General features: G+C 39.9%; 1 protein-coding gene across 1 annotated transcript in view; it reads left to right on the top strand.

Annotated features, from left to right (window-relative positions):
• Positions 1–16,940, top strand: part of LOC146816783 (protein FAM204A-like) — a 118,770-nt gene extending 101,830 nt beyond the window's left edge. Inside the window, exon 3 of the mRNA XM_085609569.1 lies at positions 16,790–16,940. Within this exon, the coding sequence (XP_085465695.1) occupies positions 16,790–16,940 (151 nt within the window). The remainder of the gene's footprint in view (positions 1–16,789) is intronic.
• The last annotated feature ends 1,021 nt before the right edge of the window (positions 16,941–17,961 follow it).

The following is a 17,961-nucleotide window of genomic DNA, read 5'->3' as shown; positions in this document are numbered from 1 at the left end:
GAATCTTTGGCGCAGACCTTTGGGGCAGCCTCTGGGTATAAACTTAATACTGCAAAAACCCAAATATTATGCACAAGCCACGTAATGGATGGGGATGTCAGGTGTACTAAGGAAACCACTTATTTGGGTATTAAGATCCGCACCTCTGTTCAAGAGATTATTGAGGTTAATTGGAGGGATATCATCTCTGGATTGAAAAGGTAATTTGAAAGGTGGGAGAATCTCCATTTGTCATTAGTATGCAGAGCGAATGTCCTGAAAATGAACATTCTACCACGTGTTATGTATTTTTTCAGGGCAGTGCCGCTGGAGGTTCCCCATAAACAGATTCAATCACTTTGTTCTAGGTTTATGTGGGCCCCCGGGGAAACCTTGTAGAGCGGCTCAATTTATGACTCTCTCCCGAGAAAGGGGAGGATGGTCCATACCGAATTTTGCGTTGTATTATTACTCATGTATTTTGGTTAATGCTTACTGGAGAGGAGGTTAGAAACTTAGCTGAAGCCCCCTCAATCTACCAGATGATTCTAGGACCAGAGGTAAAGCACTGTCTTTTTAATAGAGTGGATGGTAGCTATTTCAAAAGAACACGCTTTAAGGTATTGAATGCTTTGTTTAAAGTGTGGAATACTGTACGGAAGAGCTGTGAGATTCCTGTACTTTCTATGTATACCCCTATCAACTCTGTGGGAGACCTCCCCTCGATTTTTTGGGACCAGGTGGCAATTGGCTGGAGAGGAGGGGGATAACCCGACTTGATGACTTATATCATGACGATGGGCGAGTTTATGCATTTGCTGAGATGGTGGATAAATTCCATCTACCCTCTATGGACTTTTTTAAGTATTTACAAATCAGGGATTTTCTGGGGAAACACCCTATTTGTACTACGAAGGTTAAAATTGTAGAATCTATTAGATGGCATGATAAGATCGCGGTTATATATAAAGTATTGCTAGAGGGTAGATTGGATGATCTAGAAAAATATAATTCGAAATGGAGAACTTGGTTGGGGAACCCCGGAATCTCACTTGAAAAAACCATTGACCTGGCAAGAAGGACTTTGTGCACAGCTAATGTTAAAAGTCAACATTATAAAATGATATTCAATCTATATCATACCCCGTGTAAAATGATGATGTGGGGGGTCAGCAAGATGGGAAGTGTTTTCGTTGTGCTAAAGACAGTGCTGATATCGTCCACGTATTTTATACATGTGAGGGTCTGGACCCTCTGATAAAATCTATAGAGAAGTTTTTGACAGAAATAACCGGCGATGGGGTTAAAATCTCTCAATCCATGATGTTGCTTGGTATAGGGGAGGAGGTCGGGGAGGGGCAGCCATTATATAAGCACCGGTATTTAATCTTTATGGCCACGGCGATTGCTCGGCTGACAATTGCTTCTTTGTGGTTACAGCAAGAGGCCCTGCCTTTTGAGCTGTAGCGTGTTAAGTTTCTCAATGTTTATAATTTAGAATATAGTTTATACGCTGTGAAGGGATTTAGGCAAAGGAAATTCGGATTATTGATATAGGGGTGGTGAGGGAGTATAAGGCGCGGTAATTTTGTTTGTCATGTATAATACAGTGGATCTCTGATCCAATTCTAAGTGGAGGACATTGGTTAGGATTGGGGCCTAAATCTGTAATAATGATGGTTGTCTTGATATAAGTGCTATTGGCTGTATTAGTGTTTGTTATTATCTTGCTGCGATGAAACTTTAATAAAAAAAAAAATAAAAAAAAAAAAATTCACAAAAAAAAACATGGGTTTTAGGGACGTTATAGTTAGTTGGACATTTGACTCATATAAAACCAGAGAAATTTGCCTGCTATAGTTAGTTGAGCTAACTATAACTCGCGCGCCCGCAATGCACTGCTGATGATGTCACATATTACATCACTCATGACATGGTCAGTGACATCACTGATGACATCTCAAATGACATCACTGATGACATCATCCAGTGAATGTGTGTTTCTGTAAAGTTTAACTATTTTTCATATATATCTATGCCAAGGAGTATTGAAGAATGAATGTATTTACAAGTGCCTGAAGTAATTATTTAGTAGTTGCGTGACTGACTGTATATGTGAGTGATTGAACGTGTCTTACTGAATGCATGGGTTAGTGACTACACTATGTGAAAGTCTGTATTAGTCTCTCAGTTGGTGTGTAAGCAACTGAATGGATTGCTGAATAGCTACATGAGTATCTATATGGGTTATTGATTTGCTGTCTGAGTATCTGTATGCATCCCTGAATGTCTGTATGGGTGGGTGGGGGGGTGCATGACTCTGTGCAGAGATGTCTGAGTGGGTGATTCACTAGTTGTATGGATTCAAAAGCGCATCTGGGAAGGGCTGTATGGATAAATTACTGTGTGTATGGGTGTGTTGGTGAGTGAATGAATTTCTCAGTGGTATATGTGTGACTAGCTACATATGTTTTAAGCCACTATATGTGAGTGTTGGAGTATATAAATGACTATACATGAGAGTAAGTTATTTGAAGAGTTTGTGTATAAATGAGTGTCTGCTTGTATCAGTAATTGTATAAGACAGTAAATATGTGTTAGTATCTCTATAAATAAGTGATATGGTGTGTCTATAAATAACGGACTTGGTGTGTATAACTGTATACATGAGTAAATGGATATGTGATTGATTCTTTGCAATACTGACTAGGTGTCTGAGTAACTCTATGAATGAGCGGCAGAGTGTGACTGCATGTATAGATGTATGGGTGCATATTATACTACTGTATTGATGAGTAACTACATGTATGAGTGACTGGATGTTTGTAGACCTAGGAAACAGTGAATGGTATGTAGTATATGGCATTCTTGTGTGTATAGTTTAAAACATTTAGAATGGGTGTATCAAAGTTTATATTAGGGCATCAGTATGTGCATCAGATTATCACGTGGATGATGTCATCAGTGATGCCATCAGTGATGTCATTTGAGATGTCATCAGTGATGTCATCAGTGAAGTCATTGACCATGTCATGAGTGATGTAATATGTGACATCATCAGTAGTGCATTACGGGCGTGCGAGTTATAGTTAGCTCAACTAACTATAACAGGTGAATTTCTCTGGTTTTATACGAGTCAAATGTCCAACTAACTATAACGTCCCTGAAACCTATGTTTTCTTTTGTGAATTTCAAAGGTTTTTTAAATGCTAATTCCTAACTATAATGTCTGTAAAACCTATGTTTTTTTGCAGTGAATTTCGAAGGTTTTTTAAATGTTAATTTCATATTTTAATGTTTATAAAACCTATATTTTTTCTATTTTTTTGTAATATTTTGGAACTCTATTATACTTCATTTTTTATCTTAAAAAATTAAGTAATGTTTTCTATCTCCCCAAAAAATAGGTATATCTTTTTTTTATGAAAACTGCACTCCCATACCAGTAGTGTACCAAGCTCCATCACCACGTGAATCCTATCCGCCATATTGCTAACTCGTAAAGGATGCACATTTCGTATCCAACGGATTTGTGGCACCACGTCCCGCGTAACATCATATACGTATGAGTTTGCGCCAGCTGCTACATAGGTATCCGGCAGGTACGCAGTACCAAGCCATGCGTTTCGTCATGTATTTATGGGGTCGCGCCCGCTGCGTGTTGTGTATGTGACGAGTGCACGCTGCCAGGCCCTGTGTTACATCATAGACGTATGGTGTCGCCCCGGGTATGTCATTCCCTCAGTTTTTTTATGTCTCAAAACTATATCTAAATAACTTTAAACTGTATATGAGAGCAAGCGATAATCTAAAATATTTTAAACATTTATATATTTCTAACAGTAATAAACTTATATTAGGATAAATATATTTTGTCAAAATCTTGTCGGGTGCGGCCTCCTTGCGCCCTCGATGCGCGATTGCCATGTGACCTTAAAAAAAAGCATTTGATTAGTTCATAACATTTCCCATTGTAACAGTTGGAGGACCCCACCCATTTTAGTCATTCTCTCTACAGCGTTTGATGAGACACACCCCTTCTGCTTAGAGAGCTTTTTTGAAAAGTTTTTTTACTGTGTACACATGTCTTCTACTACACACAACATACACCGATCATCTTGATCAATATTCATGGTCTGTACATTAGCCTTCCACGTGTGATGGCCATGCATCTCAAACGTTACATCAAAAATCAAATGTGTGTTACACAATGCCCCTGGTGTGTGTGTGTGTGCACATTATTGTGCTGCCTTTCGGCCTGGGTATTGCTGGCCCAAAGGGGTATCATCAGCCCTGGGCAGAGTGCACATCCTAGATCACATGTGACAAATAGTAAACAGTAATGTGTACATTTGTATTGCTGTATTCTCTGTTTTCAGGCTTTACCAGTATAGGAGTGTGTCATATGTGAGACTTTCAGATTCAGGTTTGGCATGCATTGCTTGACTATAATGAAAGTTATCACTATTTATGACGTAGCCTCACTGCTGATCCTCCCTCCATCCGAGCACATTCACATGTGTGCACTTCGCGACAGCAACCCTTTCAATAATACCGCACACCATTGACATGAGTGTCTGCGCATATCCACAACCTTGACAATGACATGTGATGTTGGCCATTCAATGTTTTCGAACAGCATCTCATTAGCGATAGTTGCCGCCCTCCCGGTACATGCTGCATTAATGTAAATTGCAAATTCTGCGATGTCAAAACTTCAACAGAAACACACATAAATATACTTCCTGGCCAGGCAGGAAGTGAACAACGCCCAGGTCCCCGTAACCATTATTCACACCCCTACGCTCGCCTGGCGTATGCAAGCCCAGCCCACTTTGCGTACGTATAAATAGGATAAGGACGACGCCACATGTCCCAGTTCTTCTACACTGCCTCAGATGATATGGCCGCATCCACTTCGCATTTCACAATGCACAATAAAAAAAGGGATCCGTAAGGCGTACACCATTGTCACAATCAACAATGCACCTGAATTGTGAACACTGCTGCCCGTCGTGTTTGGACACACAACAATGACAGCAGGTGAGCAGTGGGGCCTGGGTGCACAGGGGCTGCATTTGAGCACGATGCTGCAGGAGGGTTGGGGTGCATCAGCCTGGGTGTGCAGGTACAAACAAGCAATATTGCCCTGCTTAATAATGTGTTCTCTGACCTCATTCAGTCACATATCTGTCTCATTTTAAGGACCTGCTGGACCGTACTGTAGGCCTGAGCCAGCGGGCAGCGCTGCCCTACAGACACGTGTTGAGCGCAGTGCTGTGGGAGGGATGGGGTACATCAGACTGTGTGCATAGGTGTGAAAACATGTTTTGGGACCCCCCTTTTTTCTCAGCCCCCCCTTGACGAATCACCCCCACACTTCCCACATAGGAGCTGATATGAACAAAGAATTCGTTTGGAAAATTTCATGAAGATTCATGAAACGACGCCAAAGTTCTAAGCAAAACAAAAAATGCTCTTCCTATGGAAACTTGGTCCTAACTATAACTACCTACTGGCGACCGCCAGCAGGTAAAATATACTCCAAATAAAAGTTGGATTTGTTATTTGTGTTATCCCACAATTCACACAGCCAGGATCAGGTTTCTTCAAACAGCAGTTTGTGACCTACCAGTAACTCCCAGACACCTTCAGATTAGCTCATAGCCTTCGGTAAATGTTCAAGTAAGCACAAGGTCATGTTTTACTTTTAAAGTTAAGGGAAGGCTTTGTTCATTTTAAATTATTATCATTAGTCTGCAGATAGCAAGGCCTGATAATGAGCAGTGCTCAGTCAGATTTTGAACAAGTAAAGTACAGATGTAATTTATTCTTTAATAAAAGTCCTTGTCAAATGAATCTTGGAGCCGTGAACAAAATTATGTTTCTAAATGCTTTAAATGGTAGAAAATGACCATAGAATGTTACCTACCATTTCTGAGTGTCATATTTACAAACAGCAGGACCCTTACTCTCTGAAGACACTGCGCCATAAGTGTAATGGAAAAACACAGCCTTCTTTTTAATAATGAGAGAAATTTAAAGTGCATAGAAATGTTCTCTATTATTAACATTTGGCTGAATATTTGTCTCCACTTTAAATTTCTCCCATTAAAGAAATTATTGTATGTTTGTGTTGTACATGTAAGTGTGTCACATATGGCAAAAGGTATGTCCTGTTCAGCAAGGACATACAATACTGGCTCTCAGTCACACGTACAAATATATCCCATTCATATGCTCACATGTCCATCCATCCCCAAAAAGACAGTGCTCCCATTCACACACATGACAGCCCTTTCATAGTGATTTTAATCATAGTATTTAGATAAAGCCATAGTATCTGGCTCTATGGACATTAGGCTTAAAGTCTATGAAACTGTGCATGGAAGTGTCTGGTAACAATGCACAAGTTGTTTAGCCTTCAGTAGCTCACAATCATTTTCACTGATAAGAAGTAGCTCTCACTGAAGAAGATGTTGAAGACCCCGGGCCTATACGATATGGCTGGCCTGGTTAGTAAATTTAGGACATGACAAGGGACTTGGGGTACTCAACAGGTTACTATAATGTGATTTTTTACTTTATCAGAATGATAAAAACTAAATATTGTGTTGTAACTTTCGCCTAAGCTTGTGATTGATTTCTAAAAATTGTATTACGTCATTACAGACAAGCAAAAATTCACAGAAAACATTTTGTTTTTTTCATTTCTTGTATCCATTCTGGTCAAAACCCATCAGAAGAAGACCACATGGAAGGTCATCGCCTAGAAGGTGTGGACCCTGGGGGGTCTACAAGTTGCGCAGCATACATTGTTGTAAGAGGTGGGACAACATATGACGCAGGACCAAAAAGTCATCTGATGTCCAGCTTGGACAGTCCACCCAACTTGGGAAGTGCATGTGCTACACACTGACCCCCCTAATGGCACACATACTTACGGTGGCTTATAAGGAGCTTAATGGGCAGATGAGAGCCCAACAGCAGCATCTTGTTTGAGTTTAACATTTTTTTAAAAACATTTTTTATTTGAGATCCATAGCAGTGAAATGCATAATGCATAAGTGAAGATGTACATCAAAACATCCATCATTAATTTGATTAATAAACCAAGGTCCTAACTAGTGTCCCCTGACATCAAGATAGCATGAAATACCAACTGAGTTACACATAAAAAAAATTCATTAACCTGCCAAGTACTCCCTCAAAGCCCCCAGATCAATAACCCTAGTTTCCTTTTTCTATAACCTTTGACAGCATATAGACTGTATTTCATGTTGTACACAATGAAAAACTTGGCACGCCACATCTCAAAAGACGGGGCCTATTGATATCTCCAAAGTGACGCTATTGCTAACTGAGCCACCGCTTTGGCCATAAAAATTAAATAACGATATTTATACAATATCTTCCCCTGGTGGAGGTCTTCCCCAGTTCCAAGCAACATCATAGATTGAGACATTTTAACAGGAACCCCCGTAATTTCTGATAAAAGCCTCTCTATAGATCTTATAAGAGAGTCCAATGCCGTACATGTAAAAAAACACATGCAAGGTGTCTGCACTGTCTATTCCACAACAAAAACATTTCCCATCATCTTAACAGGGATATGATACAGGTTGAATAACATTTTATAATGTTGACTTTTTAAATTAGCTGCCATAAAAATCCTCCCCGCCAAGTCAATAAATTTCTCCAATGAAATTTCTGAATTCCCCAACCTGGTTCTCCATTTAATGTTACACTTTTAAAGGTCATCAGTTCTACTCTCTAGCAGTGTTTTATAAATTACCCAGATGTTTCCCTGTCTTCTAATAACTTCTACAATTTTGAACTTTGTGGTGAGAAGTCCCTTACTTGCTAGTATTTGTAAAATTGGGTTGAGGCAAGATGGTATTTCTCTGCCAACTCAGCAAATAGATATAATCTCCCATCGGCCTGATACATATCGCCAAGTCGGGTAATCCCCTTCCTTCCCCAAACTGAGACGACCTGGTCCCAAAAGACCCAAGGCAGCTCTCCAGTGGCATTAGTAGAAGTGTACAAAGAGAGTACAGGGATCTTAAATCGTTCCTGGCGTGTAGCCAAAATTTTTGAGCAGATTTTATCGTCAGCATTAAGAAGAGAAATTGGATGGTAAGACCCGGGTAGTTCAGATTTTTTGCCCTTTTTCTTAAAAATGCAAATATTGTCCTCGGCCCAGGTTAATGGCATGTCCCCTTTTTGTGCCGGTTGAAAGACTTTGAGCATATCAATTTTAATATCTTGGAAAAAGGTATTAAAGATTTCCAGGGGGAGTCTATCCGGTCCAGCAGCTTTCCCTGGTGCAAGAGAATTTATGGCCTGTTCTAGTTCCCCCAAAGTAATAGGCTCATCAAGCATTGCAGCGTCCACCTGAGCCAATCGGCCCCACAATGAGGCTGATAGTCCCATATCAACCAAAGAGCCCCCAGTATCGTGCCCTGTATATAATTCTGTATAGAATTCAAAAAAGACTTTAAGAATTTCCTGGGGATCAGACACAATAAACCCAGCCGCGTTTTTAATCCCCGTTATTCTGTGTTCAGCCTCTTTTATTCGCAATTTCTGGGCTAAGCATCGTCCAGTAGCCTCTCCATATTCATGGCACTCTTTTCTAAAAGTTTGATATTTAATAGCAATCTCTTTACTCAATTCTAAATTTATTTTAGACTTACATCTGGCTAAATTATTCTGTAGTGTTATATCCCGCTGCCAACCCATTTTGAGCCCAGTAAACAATAATGTATGATGTATGATCATGTGTTTTGTATATTAAATTGTGTTCAGAGATGAAACCTGATCTCAGATCACTGCAAAAGGACAGTTTTGAGCACTTATGCCGGCCTAATGAGTTTCTTTGATCTGATAAATGACAGTTGTACCAAACAGGCCACATATTGTACAAGGTTTATGGTGATGTGTTTTGTATATTATATTGTGAACAAAGATGACACCTGATTTCAGATCACTACAAAAGGACAGTTTGGAGCAACTATACCACAATATACATGAGTTTCTTTGATGTGATAAGCGACAGTGTACCAAACAAGCCACAAGTTATTATTGTGTCAGGTGTGAAGCTCCTTCACTATTGTGAATGATGTTACATTAGCCCTATTACAGGTGACATATCATAAAATTCACTCATGATACCGTGGATGCTCCAAACATTGCAGTGATGAGTTGGTATTATTGCTAAACAAGAGTTAGCATGTGAGCCAATATGACTAGAAACATATAAATAAATGGCTACAATTTGGATTTTAAACATATCCCAGAATCAGAAATTAAACTTAATTCATGTTCAAAGTGACAGATTTGCATGATGTCTTACTCCTTCACAGATATGCATGTAATCCATTCTATTTGTTGGTAAAATATTTTGATAGGCATCCAATTTTTGGAAACAACAGACAGGTATGTGTACACATTGGTGGCAAAGTAACACATACCCACAAACATTTGTAAACTGACCTTTGTTATGCTCAGACAAATAATCAATGATGAAGAAAAATAGAATACTTAAAGGGATTTTTGCAGATAAAATGTTATGTCACATAAATGTTGGAGTATCCCGTCTGGATACATCACAATCAGACACAACACATGACGCATTCGAAAATTGTGGAAATGCATCAAGGTGTAATCTGTTGCATAATGTGCTTTGCAATTTTTATTTTTGAAGTAAACATTATATATGAATCAGTGTATTCAATATTTACTGTAATGTTGCACCAATTTTGGCCTAAAGTGAATGCCAGTATATTTACAATAGAAATCACTATGGTAAAACAAACTGGAAATAAGTTCAGATATTTTGGAGTCTGATATCCAAATGTTTTTGCTCTGTACTACAGTGAATTATAAATGTATCAAGACCTATGTATTTATTTATCTTGTGGAAATCATTTGTCAATCGCCCCAAAAAATTCTTCATGTCTTCAACAGCATAGGTATGTACATATTGTGTGATACATTGATAAGCAACTTCTGCACTGCATCCATATAATATTTTGAGCATTTGAAATATATTTAGGTTACTTTAAGTAAGTGTTACCATTGTGAAGGCTGTCAGTTTATACAAATAGTGGAACAACATAGCAGTATTTGTTGACAAACATAGATTCATAGTTTAATTTGTATGCAATATATCAATATTATTCAGCTATTTTTTGCCTTGTACATAAACTGCACAATTTTATTTTTGCTTTGTATCATTTTTGGTGACATACATTTACTATTATAGTCAACAAATCAGGACCATTCAGAGGTTTTAAACAGTTCCTGGAGAGACTTGACAATGGTTAAGTGAAAAGATCATAAATTACAAAACTGAAACCAAATGTTTTTTGAAGAAGTTCCCTACATGCATGAGATAATGATAAAAATCAACAAGAGTTTGAAAGCCTGGAAGCAGGTGAAATCTGAGAAACTGGAAAATGTTTAAATAAAAAACTTGTTGATTACTTTTATTTACACAGAAACAATTAAACCATTGCATATGTAGTTACATCATTTTCAAGACCAGGCAAAGGAGACATTGGCCACGTAGGTGGGGAAGCAGCTGGTCACTGTGGTTTTGGTGCTGAAACAACAGACACCACAAACCCAGGGGCATGTAGGGTGAGGGTACTGTAATGGAGGCCACCAGCTCATCAACATCATCTTCGGAGGAGCATTCCCTATTGGTGGCAGACCCTACAGAAACTGTACCAACTGCATCCTTGTCCACAACCCAGAGTACAATCTCCACCCTCTCGCTTGCTACCTCCTAGTTGGCCTAACTTGATCCCCTAAAAGGGCTGAGTAAGTAGGCTATTGACCTCTTACACAGCATCTCTGTAGGCCAGACTACACTCATGACTGCCATCCAGAGTATGGGAGGTGGGAGCTTGTGGAGTTGCATTACGTGGTATTCCGTGGTGTTGCATAAAAACTAGGCCTGGGCGAAAATGACGTTCCGGTAGCGGAAATTGCGATAATTTGACATTTTCGCGTTTCGCGGAGAGCGCGAAAATGTCAAAATTTCCAGTTTCCGCAGCTTGGCGATAATTTGTTTCTTGCTCGCGCTGTAAATTAATACATTCTCGTGCGCGTGCGATCGCCTTACCTGAATCCCTGCGTTCGCCGACAAGTTTTCTTGATCCGGTCGCGTTCTCCATGAGATGTTGTATTGTTTTTAGCCATTTGCGCTGTCTCGCGACAGTTCGCGCCCGCAGTGATGTCATGCGTGCAAGAGGATCTATCTTCCCCGCTACGTCAGTGTGAGTCATACCGAGACATGGAGCAGATGCATTCCAGGACCTATGTTGTGCAAAGAGGCACAGAAGAGGGAGACATGGCCATATAGTCTTCAAGGCAACCTAGATGCTGTGGCACATGCAACTTGGGCTACGTGCTGGGTGGAATGTCAGTGAAGAGTCACAGTGGGGAATAAGGAATTAAACCAATTATCAGCTGAGATGAGTGGAAAGTGCTGGTGAACTCCACTCTGTGTGTGGATGGCAGAGTTTTTGCTGAACGTGGGGCTCCAAGTGAAGCGCAGAGTGAGAAAAATTCTGCGAACTCAGCTGGCGGAGCAGAGTTCACTGCCCACCACTAATCCAGTGCCAATGTTACCAAATGCAACAAATGGTAGCATACCTAGAAGGCATTCATAGTTCTATGTCTTACCTTCAGAAATCATTTACAGGACTAGCCTTCTCACTGACTGCAGCATTTGAACCAGCCCTACCTTGTGCCCTTACTCAGGTCCCTTCCTCATCTCAGTTCCAAATTCCCACCCACACACATAAACAGAAACACACAAAGAAACACAAGTAAATACACAAACACCAGCACAACACCCACTACTATACCCACAGGCAACACAACCTCACCCACAACCACCGTCACATCCATAGGTACCACAACCACCACCACACTCACAACATCCAGCACACCCACAAGCACTAAACCAACCACACCAACCACCTCAACAGCAGACTGATACCAATGCCTACCAAACACAAATGCACACACACTCACCTGAATACAAAACACCTGAGAAATCACACACATCCAAACATAAACATGCAACTGCAAAACATACACCCACATGCACCACATCCACACAAACCACCTCAACAGCACCGTCATCCAAACCAACACCCTAAAACACCAGCACTCCTACACACAAAAAAAAATCCACCAAACCCAAATGCCCGAACAACACATACCTGCCAAGAAACACACACCCAAATGTAGACAACATAGACCAGACCCACATGCAACTGCAAAAACAACAGACACATGCACATTGCCCACTGAAGCCTCCACTACCTCCCAAACCCAATCCTCTCCCACCCATCCTGCCTTTTCCCTTCGTTCAGAATAATTTTTATCAGGCCTTTCCTTGACCCCTTCCAAACACAAACCCACCCAAGCTTGCTGCAACAGCACAACAGTGCAGCTATGGACATTTTTTGTTGTTCTATTTATTCTTTTATTCTCATAAATTTAAGTCATGTGAGTAGTATCTCCTTTTGCAATAAAACAAATATTTTCATTTCACCAAGTTTGTCGTGACATTATTTTTCATTTGCAATTCTTTGATTCCTAGAACTGTTACTGATTAATATGTGAAGTACATATTTTGCATACGATTAGGACAGGAAATATAACATTTTGTTAAAGTCCATACACTAGTTTAAATAGTATGTGATGGACATTTCATTTTGGTGCAAGAATTGATCATTATAATGGACACTTACACTAACAAATAGATGTTGAAACTTTTTTTAATAATGAACACATATGAATGAAACCTTAAAAAATAAAGTGAGGATTGAAATATAATACAATACAGGAAATGCACTAGACAAGGGGACAAGTTGCAGTAATTAATATATTATCTGATTTACGTTTTTGACTGACAGTGATTTTACAGTTATTTCAAAACAAATGTTACACATTGTCTAGTGCAATTTCTACATTTTATTACACTTGACTTAGCCCAGTAATGTGTAATGCATATGTTTTTAATTTGATAGTTTGCGAAAATTAATTAAACACACCTGTATGGTCACTTTTTGATTTTTCGATTGTTGTCCTATTTTGTGTAAGCGCCCATTTTCATGAAGGCAGATTGCAACAAATGTTATAATGCATTCATATTTTACAGGTGTGTTTCTTAAAATTTCTTAAACATCAACACTACACACATATGTTTTACACATTGGTATGTTATTGCTTGTGGGAGAGATTTTTAAATGAGCAAGCCCTGTGCAAATGTTGTCTTTTGACTTGCCGGTTTATAAGTTAAAAGTAGCAGCTTACCTTTGATTCCAGTGACAATGGGATTTATTTGCATCATGGTCAAGTATCAGCAGCAGTGGCAGGGCTGTAACTGGGTCATGATGGAACAGGAAGCGTGAAACAGAGAGAAAATAGGTTTCGGCCTTACATCCCTTCCAATCTGCCATCTTAGGTGTTAAGGTTTCCGCGCCACAGCTGAGTTGGAGGGAAGGCATATCGGGATTGCCCCAATGGACCAACTGGCTGTACTACCTCTGACAGTCGACTTTGCCTATGACACCGTCAACGTGGGTAGAAAATTCCGACAGAGACAGTGGCACTCCGATGGTCTTTGGCACATGGACCTGCCAGCATTTAAATAATGCCAGAGGACCACTTAGCTGGCGGACAAGGACTCCGACAGTAAAACGATGGCGGGACCAAATATGCCAAGATCTAAATCAGGCACAGAGGCTTCTCAGACTTGGGAATATTGATATTATATGTGGCTAAGGAGAATTAGCACACAGTATTATTAGCTGAGGAAGACAATCTGATTCAATCAGAGAAAGACAGTCATGCAGGTAGGCAGAGCAGAGCCAGGCAACAGCGTCCACAATGCAATGCAATAAGAGCTTGCAGAACTAATCACGCTCGGCCAATAGACTCTGTAACATTAGTATTGAACAAATCTCATGGTCGCTGTTGCAGGCTATCCAAACCCTCAAACCCCCAAATAGCTGACTGAAACTGGTCATCCTCCAGCTTGAATCAAAACAAAATTGACTGATGCTGCCCGAGTCAATTTTCTGCCTCAATCACCAAAATAAAGCAGTCAGTACAACAGTCTTTCAAAGAGTGGGGCCCCCCAAACCATAAACTCTCATAGTGGCAAGTCCCCTCATAAGAAACCCCTGTCTATGTCCATTACAACAATAATATCCTGAATTGGAATACCTTCTAGGGAGTTTTGATGTGGCCTGTATTCAAGAAACCTGGAAAGAGGAGGAGCTGACACTGTGGGCAAAAATGAAATTCTTCACTCGAGCCAAAAAAGCTAAGACAAATGGACATCCAAATAGTGGTCATTCGATTTATGTGACGCAGGACAAGACCTTCAATTTAAGCTGCTTGGATTTTCAGTTGCCATACATGCACGGTGTAATAATACATAACTGGAATTTTGGTAGCATTACAGGTCCAATTATCATTCTAAATGAATACATTAACCCAAACTCCTCTCAAAAACTTTGTAATATAAGATGTTAGGAAATCTCCTTTTAGAATTAGAAGCCTCACACTGAGAAATCCCATAAATACTTACTGGAGATTTTAATCTTAACTTTGCCAGTCATCTGAGAAGAAGTGCTAGTCTAAGCAGAGCAGACATGAGTTGGGGCATCCCAAATTTCTAAATTCAACTCTATTAATAAATGAGACCACAAATTCCTATGCACTTTCGAGGCATTTGGGCTCCAGTCACTCAACAGGCGTAGCCAGGGGGATTCTCCAATATCTCCCAAAGCAGAATCTGGACTGAACTGTTGTATCCCTCCAGCTTTCTAACAAAGTTGTGGATTAGAATATAGTAGAAACCACTCACAGTAGATCATCAGCCTAAACAAATCCAATGATAGAGTGCAAGCAGAGAGAACCATTGGCACACAAGACTTAGGCAGCCACTGGCAAAGGGTCAGGTGGAACACTCTCTCACCGGCCATAGTAAGGATCTAAAGTTCAACTTACAACTACTTTGTCCTTCTCTCAGGGAAAATAATGGAGATGATTGAGAAAGGTAGAGGTGATGGATCTTGATGAGCTTCCAGCTGCCACATTCAAAGAAGACTGTGACTTCTTGAGTGGCAGATTTCACACTCTGTTTAATTTCTGTCTATCTGCGGAGGCCATACCTGAATCATGAAGCGAGTCCCGCTTCTTACCGATCTACAAGAAAGGTCCTTACGCTACCCCAGACAGTTATCGTATGATTGCCTTCGTGGACATAGATTCAAAATACTATGACGGTCTATGATTGTCCAATTTGGAAGAATGGGCTGCAAGAGAACCCATGGTTTAATCCCGTTCAACCAAAAAGGATTCAGAGTCAAATCTAGCTCTAAAGACAATTTGTTTGCGCATTTCATGATTATGGAGAAATCCCCCTTTAAAAAACAACTGTTGTACACCTGCTTTGTGGATTTTTCTAAGGCCTTTGATCACGTTAACAGAAACCATTTCTAGAGAAAGTTGCCCAGCTGGAATATACCCAGAAATTTGCTTCGTGCCACCCAACAATTACATTCAAATAAACAGGGACACACCAAACTTGGCCTGAACAAAGGCCTGTTGTTTAAAATATCAATCAAGAGGGGCTTGAAGCAAGGTTGTGTCCTTGCCCCTACACTTTCCAATCTTTTTATCTCAGATCTACGCTGTAATATGCAGGTGAAGTAGTGCTCATGAATCTGACTAGGACCAGTCTGCAGAGGTTATTGAACAAATGTCACACCTACTGCATTGAAAAATAAATTGCTGTCAACCTTGCAAAAACTCAGGTTGTAGTGTTTGGAAGGAGGTTCAAAAAGAAAAAAACGGTCTTTGGGTGCACCCCAGTCTCTAAAAGTACAAGCTACATATACCTCGTGGTTTGGCTGCAAGAGAGTATCTCTTATCGTCTGCATCAAAATTCAATAAAGCCAAGGATCTCCTCTCTGATTGCAGCGTTTCAGTCCCTACAACGCAAGTTGCAAAGCCCAACTCTGTCTCCTCTTCTCACAGTTATAAAGGCCAAGTTAATTTAAAAAAATTAGCTTAGAAATAGAATTTTTCCCGGGAAGGTTTGGGCTCTTTCTCAACTCTGTATAAAGCAAGGGTTTCTGTCTCCTTGAACTTCTCCCCAAACGCATCCTCAGCTCAGATCGAGTTGGAATTTGGCCTAATCGAACAAGCACTAGTACAAAATAGCTCCATACTCAACTGCATGTTCACTACTAAGACTGTCAGATCAGGCAACATTGTGCTTCCTGATATGGAAAGAAATACAAACAGGTTTTCGAACAAATACAAACAGCTGGACCCAGGACTTTGAGTAGGCCCTGAAAGACTTAAAAGCTAAATAGCTATGGGATCAGTCCCTACCTCATAATTCTTGTAAATCAGCCCTAAACAAACAAATAAAGGGGACTTAGTGGATAGAGAGAAACAACATTTCAACAAAAGCAGCCATGCATGCATGTCTATTAACTCCTATAATCGTATTTAACAGTCTAACAACTAATAAAGTCAATCTGCTCCATCTACACTTCTTCCTGAAGGGCGAAACCCCTCAAGTGATTGCATGTTTTATAAAGTGTGTTATAAAAGTAAGCAGGCTGATGACAGTGGAAGGTTCAATGGCTTTTCAGCAATCAGCATAATGAACAATTTGAGTTGTCTATACAGGTTGGTTACCTTCTTTAATATATGCATACCTGAATGCAGTCTGTACTAATATCTCTGTATCTTACCTCAGGAAAAGGGAGCTTGAATACATGGTTGTGGCAATGTTATCTGCACAAGTGTATTATAACTTTAATTCTGCACTTTATAGTGTGGCTTGCACCAACACCTTTGCACTTTACTATGGAAGCGACAATAAAAGATGCAGTGATATACCCAACTGACATATCACTAAGCAGTTAGAATATAAGGTAGCCTCACGGCTAGCGGTGTCAGGCCCTTATGACTATTTTACTTTTGCACTTTATACTGTGCTTTCCATCATTATCTCTGTATTTTGGTACGGAAAACCAGGAATGATAACATTAAACGCTGGCGTTGCACTCATAATGGGACCTTTAAGAAGCCACTTTTTTAATGATGTCTATTTTTTGATGTTTTTAATCGTTTCAAATTTTATTTTGTATTGTGTTGTAAATGCTTATGGTTTCAATTAATCGAAATAAAATTAATTTACTTACATAGATAACTCAAGCCCACATATAATTAGTGGAGGTTTTCTCTCGTATCAAATTAGAGACTTGGCTTATCATCTAGAAGAGATCAGATAAAACACCACCTTAAATTATTATCAGCATTGTTAAACTTGTTTCATATACGGAGCTATAGAAACCTACATAAAAGAGATTAAAGGCTTTATTCTAGAAAACAATGGCATCTTGTGTAAGTACTGCCCTTCTGCTGACCTCTAGAAAACAACATTTTGAAGAATAGCAAACTCTACATGGCAGGTTGCAGACAAATAAAGGAATTCAGAGATCTGTACACACGATCCCATTTCAAGACTGTAATTCAAATGCACACAGTGGCTTATTTATGAGACGCTTGCACTGCCAGAGCGCAACTTGTGGCGCAATCCTCTCAGTCATATCTATGAGGCCACGCAAAGCTAGACTGCGTGGCTTTGCATGGCCTCATAGATATGTAGTAAGACAAAGCAGCACAAGTCACTGTATTGCTTACTCTGTGCCAAGGAAGCATTCCATGGGCATTGCAGTGGGGTTTTCCATGCAACACCCATGGATTTTGATGCTGCCCCAGATTGACATAAACCTGGGGCAGTGCCAAAACCTTATGCCTCCACAGAGTAGGCTTAATGAGGGAACATATTTTTATTTCTCCTCAGTTTCTCCTGTTTTCATGTGTGCTACTTTCTGCTGCACACATAAAAAGAGCTCCGTGTCC

The sequence above is a fragment of the Triturus cristatus genome, chromosome 6 (genome assembly GCF_964204655.1).
Source record: "Triturus cristatus chromosome 6, aTriCri1.1, whole genome shotgun sequence".
Classification (NCBI taxonomy): domain Eukaryota; kingdom Metazoa; phylum Chordata; class Amphibia; order Caudata; family Salamandridae; genus Triturus; species Triturus cristatus.
This window is presented reverse-complemented; position numbering and strand designations above follow the sequence as displayed.